General features: G+C 56.2%; 1 protein-coding gene across 1 annotated transcript; it reads left to right on the top strand.

Moving 5' to 3' along the window:
* Positions 1-4,558: 4,558 nt before the first annotated feature.
* CDK9 (cyclin dependent kinase 9) lies at positions 4,559-9,226 on the top strand. Its single transcript, XM_063082245.1, has 7 exons — positions 4,559-5,114; positions 5,595-5,676; positions 6,440-6,530; positions 6,935-7,101; positions 7,340-7,511; positions 7,669-7,817; positions 8,314-9,226. The coding sequence occupies exons 1-7, from the start codon at positions 4,666-4,668 to the stop codon at positions 8,677-8,679; spliced, it is 1,476 nt and encodes a 491-aa protein (XP_062938315.1). The 5' UTR covers positions 4,559-4,665; the 3' UTR covers positions 8,680-9,226.
* The last annotated feature ends 310 nt before the right edge of the window (positions 9,227-9,536 follow it).

The following is a 9,536-nucleotide window of genomic DNA, read 5'->3' as shown; positions in this document are numbered from 1 at the left end:
GCCAGGGTAACCCTAGCAGGCAGGCAGATGGCGTGAGACCTGGGAGTCCAGGCCACAGGGAGGCTCAGTGGCTGTGGCAGAGATGCCTTGTCAGCACTAGGGCCGGTCCTGCCATTGGCCTGGGTGCCAGGGCAATTGCCGGCATCCCTGGGAGAATGAATGGAGCTCAGTGTGGTGGCTTGGCGGAGCTCAGAGCCCCCTTTGTGCTGCCTGGAGTGGCCGTTGGGAGTGTGGCTGGGGACCTGCTGGCCGGTGGCTGTCCCACAGGCCCTCCTCAGCCTGTACTGGAGGCCAGCCCAGCTGGCCCACATTCCTCATCCCTGAACATCCCCGTGCTTTGCTGCCTTGGCCTCCACGTGGGCAGGATCCGCACCCCAATGCTGCTCTTCCCTCTGCCGGCTCAGTCTTTTGCCTCCTTTGAGTCCCTCCAGGGCCAGCTTGAGCTATAGTGCCCTCAGGAACCCTGCACTGATTTCTGTCCCCCCATCCTTACCCCTCTTCCTCAGTCTATGACTCAAGCAGGAACAGCATGGTGAGCGATATGGGTCAAATGTGTCCCCCAAAAGTTGATGTATTGGAAACTTAATCCCCACTGCAACAGTGTTAAGAGGGTGGGAAATCCTATTACGGTAATTGGAAAGTGGGGTCTTTAAGAGGTGATTAGATTGTAAGGACCATGCCCTAGAGTGGATTGATCCATTCTTGGAGTAATGGGTCGATGGTTTAATGGGCAGGCATGGGTGTGGTTCTCATGGTGTTATAAGAAGAGTGAGCCAGCAGATTAGCTCTTGCTCAGCCCATGGGATACCCTTCTACCTTCTGCCTCACTACAGAAGATAGGCTCTCACCAGATGTGCCCCCAGACCTTGGACTTTCCAACTTCTGAAACTGTAAGAAATAAATTTCATTTCTTTATAAAGTTCCCAGTTTCAGATTTTACGTTTTAAGCAACAGAAATAGACCAATACAGGGGGCTTATGGAGGGGGAGGCAAAGACAGACTCAAGGAGTAGACGGGTGCTATCAGGGATTGGAGGCCTTAAACTTCATAGTGCAAAGGCACTGGGTCCAAGCAGGCCTGAGACCAGACCCCAGCTGCATGACCTTGGGCAAGTCATGTCCCCTTTCTGGGCCTCTCTTTTCCCATCAGTAAAATGGAGCAAATACAGTATCCTTCACATGATCTCATGGCACTGAAATAAAATATTCATACTGAGAGTTTCATTAGTATTGGTATTAGCACTGGGCTAGCTGGTGGCTTACTTGGGAGAACGTGGGTGCTCATAACACCAAGGTCAAAGGTTTGGATCCCCGTACCAGCCAGTCACCTTCCACAAAAAAAAAAAGAAAAAAGTATTCTATGCACTGTGTCTTTATTTGCATGTTCCAAAACACCCTCAAGCTTCTTGAGAGAGAAATGGGCCTCACTCATCCATACTGACCCCCTAGCACATGGGGGCTATACTGTAGGTGCTCAAAGATGCTTTCCCATTGGTTGGCCTGGTTGCCTGGTACTGGGGACAGTGTAAGGTGATGGCAAATGACCCTGGGCTTTGGGAGCAGAGACTGGCTTTGAATCCCAGCTCCATAGCTTCCCGGCTGTGTGGCCTTGGGCAGGCCACTTCACCACTCGGAGCCTCGGTTTCCTCTTCTGTAACTTGGGCCCAATGATAGCAGCCTCCTAAGAGAGGTGCTGTAAAGGTTCAGAGGGGCAATGCAAGTCCACATGGGGCAAGGCACACAGTCAGTGGCTGGCTAGTGCGGCAGAAACTGCATGGTTTTAAGGTGCATTCTCTCTCCGGTATCCCCGGTCTATCCAGCCACTGCCCTGTCTCTTCCAATGTTCCAACAACCAAGAGCAACTGCCCCCCACCCCATGAGCTGGCTTTTCCTTCCCCTCCATATGCCGCCTACTCTGTCCCTGTGTGGGGAAAGAAAACAGAGGGTCCAGGCCAGGGTCAAACAGCTGTCCAGTGGCTCCCTTTCCTACTCAGTGCCTCAGTTTCCCTAACTGTTAAATGGCAGCAGGACCAGAGGCTCTCTCAGGGCCTGACCAGTCAGTTAGCAGACATTTACTGAGGACCAGCCATGTGCCCAGCCTTGCCAGTTTAGCCAATCCATGGGAAGCAGCAAACATTTCCCTCAAACCAGCAAAACAGAGTCAAAGTCAGTGGGAAATCACTTCTCATTTCCACCTGGGTTTTGCCAGCCTTGGTGACCCAGGGCCCCAGGCCTGGGCAGCCTTCCCAAGGGCTCTGCCCTCTTCTGCCTGCTTCTCTCCTCCCTCAGGGAGGGCTGAGGGCCCGAGGCCCTGAGGGGAAGTAACTGGCGGATGTTGGGGTTCAGGCCAGGATGGTGATGTGGAGGTGACACCACCACCGGAACCCCTGCTGGGGCCTCTACCCACAGGACGTGACTTAGGCAGGGCTTGTGGGAAACAGGCAGTGGGCCTGGCTGAGAGTCTGACAGTGGAAGCCACACCAGCCCCTGGCAGATCCCCCCATGCCACTGTCCCTCTCACCTCTCCCATCACTGTCCTGCCCCCAGCGCTGCCCCTAGCCCAGATGGCCAGGGCCCTGACACGGTAAAGTGGGGTTTGTGCCAGACTGACCTGGTTCAAATACCAGTGTGGCCACTGGCCAGATGTTTTAACCTGGCTGAGTGATGTCACCCCTGAGTTTAAGTATCTATCTGTGTACAGTGGAGGTGAATAGTGCCCACCTCTTATGTTTGAGTGAGAATTGACGTAATTCCTGTAAAGCTAAGTGAGAGGCTCAGACCATTTATTTTCCCTCAATTAATTGTAATTACTACATTATTATTTTCTCCCTCTCTGCTGTCTCCACCCTGATTTAGCCAGTGACCTCCTTGCTTCTAATAAATATTGTCCCCATGAAGATCACTCCCTGACATCACTCCACTGCCCTCAGGAGAAGGATCCCTGTTCCTCAGCCTGATCCTTGAGACACTCCCTGGCAGGGTCCTTCCCCAGAACGGGGATACTCAGGTCACTAAAGCCACTCCTGCCCCCTCCTAGGAGGAGACTTCAAGGCTGAGCAGTGGTTAAGAGCTGGGGAGCAACTCCCTGAGGGCTACTTGCAGGTAGAGAGGGTATCAGGGAGTGGAATTAGCAGAGCACGACCCTGAAGGCAGGAAGGCTTGGAGAAACAGTGCGGAGATTTATTTCCATGGCCTTGGCCCGGGGAGGTGAACTGGAAAGAGCCTCAAATGTCACATTCAGGCTTTTCCTGAAGACAGTGGGGGGGCAATACATACACACTGCACTTCAGAATGACCTGGCCCCTGCTGTGAGGGGGACAGATGGAGAGACCAGACTTGGGGGGACTGAGGATCCATCCTCAGAGGGCTGGAGAGGAGAGGACAGATCGAAGAGGAGCAGAGGAGGTAGAGGAGACAGCTTTGCTGGGGGCTGGTCATTGGGCAGAGCTGGAGAAAGAATCAGAAGGCTTCTGGAGCCAGGAAGATGTTGAGGAAGACTTGGGTGGGATGGGGGAGGAGGCAGAGGGTACAGGACTTGGGAGGGCGATCTTTGGGTGAATGGTGGGCTTGATGCCTGTGTAAAGACAGAAAGCATCCAACAGCATCACTGCTATCCTCCTGGCCAGACTGCAAATAGCGTGAGCCATGGGTATCCTCTTCACACAGACCAGGTTCGAGTCTCAGCTTTGCCACTGTGTGACCTTGGGCAAATGAACTCACCTCTGCGAGCCTTAATGTCCTTCTCTGTAAAATGGGTTAGTGATCCTGACTATGGGGCTGTTGATTCAGGATTCAGAGGGAACGCCCAACACTTCCCGAGCACTGAGGGGCGCTAAGTAAATGTTAGCTATTTTTGCGATCACTGACGCTGGGCCCGACCAGCTCGGCGGGGGAGGGGTCCTGTGGGCTTCACCCCTCCCATGGATCCCGGGGTCCAGGGCTAGAAGGCCCGGGCGTTGCTCGCTCGCCGCCTCCAGTGTCGCCGCGCCCCCTGGCGGCCGTCGGTTGCCATGTTAACGGCGGGTGGCGGCGTCCGGGGGAGGCGGCGGCGGCGGGGGCCGTTCCCTCCTCCCAGGGCCCGAGGCCGCTCCCTCGGCGCCTCCCGCCTTCGCCTGTGGGGGGGACACACCGAGCCGGGGAGGAAGCGGCTCCCTGCGGCAGCCGACATGTGGGGGTAAACTGAGGCACGCGGCGGGGCGCCCCGCAGCCAGGTGTCGAGCGCCGGGTCCCACCTCCGAAGGCGGAGGAGGGGCCGCGGGCGGTGACGCGCCGAGGGCGGCCGGCTGACAGCGAGCGAGCGGGCGGCGGCCTCGGCGGCGGCAGGTGCGGCCGCGTAGGGCGGGAGGGAGGCGGGAGGGGGCGGGCGGAGGGGGAGGGGAGGGCGAGGCCAGGGCACCTCCCCCTTTATAACGCGCCCCCTCCCGGGCTCTCGGGCCGTCTCCTCGTCGGCTCTTCCCGTCTCGCCCCCTCGCCTGGTCGCCCCGGGCCCGGGCCCGGCGAGGGAGCCCCCAGGCCGCCGGTCGGGGGCTGCCCCCCCCGCCCGCCGCCCCGCGCAGCGCGGCGGAGGCGGCGCCGTCGGAGGAGGAGGAGCAGGGCACTGCGGCTGGCCCCGGATCGGGCGCCAGAGCGGCAGCAGCTTCAGCAGCAGCAGCGGCGGCCCGGGCCGATGCAGCGGGACGCACCGCCCCGAGCCCCAGCCCCGGCGCCCCGGCTCCCCGCGCCCCCGATCGGGGCCGCGGCCAGCGGTGGCGGAGGCGGAGGCGGGGGCAGCGGCGGCGGCGGAGGCGCCTCTGCAGCCCCGGCTCCCCCTGGCCTCCCGGGAACTACAAGTCCCAGGGGGCCTGGCGGTGGGCGGCGGGCGGAAGAGGCGGGGTCGGCGCCGCGAGGCCGGAAATGGCCTTGGAGGCGGAAGTGGCGCGGCCGTGGAGGGGCCTGGAACGCGGCTGCGGGACCCGGGGCGGGAGCGGCGACAGCAGCAGCAGCGGCGGCGGCAGGGGGCGGCGGCAGCGCGCTGGAGGCGGCAATGGCAAAGCAGTACGACTCGGTAGAGTGCCCCTTTTGTGATGAAGTGACCAAATACGAGAAGCTCGCCAAAATCGGCCAAGGCACCTTCGGGTAAGGCTGGGCCCTGAGGGGCCTACAGTTGTGGGCCTGCACCCATTAGGGTCGACGTCTGGACGTCCGGGACCCGGCGCTAGGTGGTCGGGAAGCAGCCGGTCCCCGGGCTTGCCCTCTGGTCTCGCTAGGCCGCGCCGCAGCCTGGTCCGGCCTGACGAAGCGGGCTGGCTGGGAGGAGTCTGAGGCCTGTGGTGGGGGGCGGGGAGGGCTTGCAGAGAGGCGCCTGTGAGGGGAGTGGTATCTCTACGAGAGACGCCTGAGGGAGGAGAAGGGGCTGAGGGAAGGAAGCAGAGACTCGGAGGGAGACTGAAGATACCCCGTGGTGGGGTAGGCGCGTGCCCTGAGTACGCGGCCCCGCCCCGCCCCGCTCGGAATCTCTTCTTTCCTGCGGCCCCTCCTTCTCTAGTGGGGGAGGGGCGGGCCCTGCGGAAACAACCTGATGAGCTAGCTCTCTTGGGTCTCCCTCTTGGCCTACAGGGAGGTGTTTAAGGCCAAGCACCGCCAGACCGGTGAGAAGGTGGCTTTGAAGAAGGTGCTGATGGAAAACGAGAAGGAGGGGGTGAGTACAGGTCGGATGGGCAAGCCTGCCAGCTGCCCTAAACACGGGGGTGGGTTTCCACCCTGCTGCTTCTAGGAGTCTCATGTTGGGATTTAATCTGTATGTAGTAGTTCGGGAAATTTCCATATTGCAGGAATTTGGCCTCCAACGTAAATCTTTAAATCCAAACGTTCTGAAACATTTGATGTTTCATTCTTAGGTTAATATGGTTGGGGCCAGGAGGGGGAGCTCATGCTTGCATTATTGAGTGCAGCTCGGCTCCCGAACTTAGGAAGGCTTTAAACCCTTTTTCCTTATTAACGTCTGATTTTGTTTAATGCAAAAAATAAAAAACAAAAAACGAACACACATGCATATGTTTTTTAAAAGTGGCTAATACTCAAAGGAATGTATTGAAAAGAAGCAGTCGCTTCCCTACACCATCTTAGCTTTAGTCCTGTTTCCTAGAGACCTGTTTCTTAACAAGGACATTTTTTAAGACATTATTTTTGTTAACAGGTGTAGAGCTAAAGTTTGAAGACCGAAACTGTGGAGCACTTAATGACTAATAGTAAAGTGTTCAATTTATTGTTTCAGATCAGCTCCTCGAGGTGTGCATATTACTTTAACGCCCATTTTACAGATAAGGCATCTGAAACAGCTGATTTTCGAGCCCGTGGTCTTACTCTGTCTCCCAACCTGTGATCCTTCATGTAAGCCCCGGGGCCGCCCTTGCCCTGTAGTGCTCTCACATTTCAGCACTTTCCCTTTTCCTCCTACCCAGTTCCCCATTACAGCCTTGCGGGAGATCAAGATCCTCCAGCTACTAAAACACGAGAATGTGGTCAACTTGATTGAGATTTGCCGAACCAAAGGTAAGTCGTTTGGTTCTCATGAGAAAACGAGGTTTATAGTGTAAGATTTTGTTAGTAAAGTCGGAACTGGACAACTTAAATGGCCTCTTCTCAACTCAGATATACTTCCTCTCAATTCAGCAGTCAATAGTGACTGCTTTTTCTGGTCCTCTTTTGGTGTAGCTGATGCTTCCGCAGGACCTGCCACAGCAGGAAGCACTCAGAAAATAGTTTACCAGTGAAGGAACGAACATGTGGATGCTCTGGAGGGCACTAGGGTCTGTGGGTTGGAGGGTGGAGGAGCTGGGTTGTGGGAAAGTGAGTTAAACACCAAGGTCCAGGGTTTGATCCTTGTACTGGCCAGCTGCCAAAAAAAAATTGAGTTGGGTATGGGCTTCTTTTTTAACTTTTTCTTCCTGCCTCAGCGTCTCCCTATAATCGCTGCAAAGGCAGTATATACCTGGTGTTTGACTTCTGCGAGCATGACCTTGCTGGGCTGCTGAGCAATGTCTTGGTCAAGTTCACGCTCTCTGAGATCAAGAGGGTAATGCAGATGCTGCTCAACGGTCTCTACTACATCCACAGGAACAAGGTAGGGAGGAGAGACCAAGGCTTGGGCTGGCTTTTGCTCCCACTGCTGGGTGGGTGTGGCTAGAGGACCCTTCAGAACCTGGCTGACCGGCCGCACCATGCTCAGCCAGTGAGGGCACTGGCCATCCTTATATAGGATCCGAACCCGTGGCGGGAGCGCTCCTGCGCTCCCAGCGCCACACTCTCCTGAGTGCGCCACGGGGTCGGCCCCTGAGCTCCCATTCTTGTCTTTTCTGCAGATCCTGCACAGGGACATGAAGGCTGCTAATGTGCTCATCACCCGTGATGGAGTCCTAAAGCTGGCAGACTTTGGGCTGGCCCGGGCCTTCAGCCTAGCCAAGAACAGCCAGCCCAACCGGTATACCAACCGTGTGGTGACACTCTGGTACCGGCCCCCGGAGCTGTTGCTCGGTGAGGACTACCGAGTTGGCAGAGGGAGGCAGGGACCAGACACCTACCCGGCCATAACCCCCCACTGCCAGGGCTTCTTGAGTCGCTGGCCATGGGGCATTGAGTCTCAAGAGGCCCTCGGACTCAAAGGGCCCTCCTGGTGTGCTCTTCTTCCCAGGGGAGCGGGACTACGGCCCCCCCATTGACCTATGGGGTGCAGGGTGCATCATGGCAGAGATGTGGACCCGGAGCCCTATCATGCAGGGCAACACAGAGCAGCACCAGCTTGCCCTCATCAGCCAGCTCTGTGGCTCCATCACCCCAGAGGTATGTGGCCAAGCTGCCCAGGCTCCTGGTCCCCACAGAGTGCAGAGATCCGAGTCTCCTTGGTGGAGGAGGAATGGGGTGTGGAATAGAGGGAAAGCTCCTTTCTGAGGAGAACGCTGGTGGAGGAGGGACAGGGCCTGCTCTTTAGAGTTGCTTAGGCTGTGTTCAAGTCTCGACTATGAGGACTTAGTTTTGCAGCCTCGGGCAAGGCATTTGAGTCAGTACTGGGTTTCTTTCCTCTTAAACAGAAATATGTCTGTCTCAGGATTGGCATACATATTCTAGGCAATCCATGTAAAAGGGCCTAGGCACTTGGTGTGTGACAGTGGTGACGACTGCTGCTTTCACCTTGGAGGGGTTAAGTTCTGCCTCCAAGGATGGTCTGGGAGCATCCAAGTATAGAAGTTGTTTGAGTCCATTTAGGTGCCGGACCAAGGGACAAGCCACACAACCCCTGACCAAACCCCATTCTTTCTCAATGCCTCCTCCCTCCCAGGTATGGCCAAACGTGGACAAATATGAGCTGTTTGAGAAGCTGGAGCTGGTCAAGGGCCAGAAGCGGAAGGTGAAGGAGAGGCTGAAGGCCTATGTGCGTGACCCTTACGCACTGGACCTCATCGACAAGCTGCTGGTGCTGGATCCTGCACAGCGCATTGACAGTGACGATGCTCTCAACCATGACTTCTTCTGGTCCGACCCCATGCCCTCGGACCTCAAGGGCATGCTATCCACCCACCTGACGTCCATGTTCGAGTACTTGGCGCCACCACGCCGGAAGGGCAGCCAGATTACCCAGCAGTCGACCAACCAGAGCCGAAATCCCACCACTACCAACCAGACAGAGTTTGAACGTGTCTTCTGAGGGTGGGCACTTTTCTTTAGGGCTATTGTTTTATGTTTTCTTCTGCTGTGTGACTTGCATTGTGGAGATGCTGAGGCATTTAAGTTTTTTCTCTAGTGCATATTTTGTTTAATCCTCACCCCGGGTAGTGGGAACAACCAGTCAAGTGGACTGGAGTGAAATGTCCATTGGCTGAAAGGCCATGAAGGCACTGGGACTGTCTTGCCTCATTCCCTGGCTTTCTGGATGGTGTCCAGAGGGTCTCCATTTACCTTAGGACATGAATGGGGTGGAAGGAGAGGCTCACCCCACAGTAACTTTCTAAGAGCTCCCAGCATGATGGGTGGAGGGGACAGGTCCCTCGCCCACCTCCAACCCTCCTCTTGGGATGAGAAACGAGTGGAGAACAGAGCTGGCCCCAGGAATGGGCTGCTCTTAGCCTGACCCTCAGAAGCACTGGGGCCAGTGAAAACCCTGTTTCTTCAGTAAAATTTTATTGTGTTTCTTTTGTTCAGTTGAAAGACATTCCTGGATGCAGTTTGGTCAGTTACAATTAAAAGTTGACTTTTTTCCCAGTAAATGTCTATGTGTTCTGTTCTGTGTTCAGACCTCCTGCTCTTACCCTGCAGCCAACAGGTTGGACCTGACAGTTGGCATGGGACTTGTCAAGTTGCTGGAAGTTTTGATTTTTTTTGTCCCAGTTCATGTTCCCTTATGTAACTGCTCAAGACTTTGTGTTTTTGTGTTTTTTTTTCATCCTGGGTACCTTCTGGAACACTTGCCGTCATGCTCCCCAAAGGGTAGGTACCATGATGCCCTGTGGCTCATTTCTGCTCAGTGTCAGAGGAAAGGGTCTCAGTTCCCCTGGAGGGAACTGG

Source organism: Cynocephalus volans, chromosome 17 (assembly GCF_027409185.1).
Source record: "Cynocephalus volans isolate mCynVol1 chromosome 17, mCynVol1.pri, whole genome shotgun sequence".
NCBI lineage: Eukaryota > Metazoa > Chordata > Mammalia > Dermoptera > Cynocephalidae > Cynocephalus > Cynocephalus volans.
Note: the sequence above shows the minus strand (reverse complement) of the source record. Positions and strands in the feature narration are given on the sequence as shown.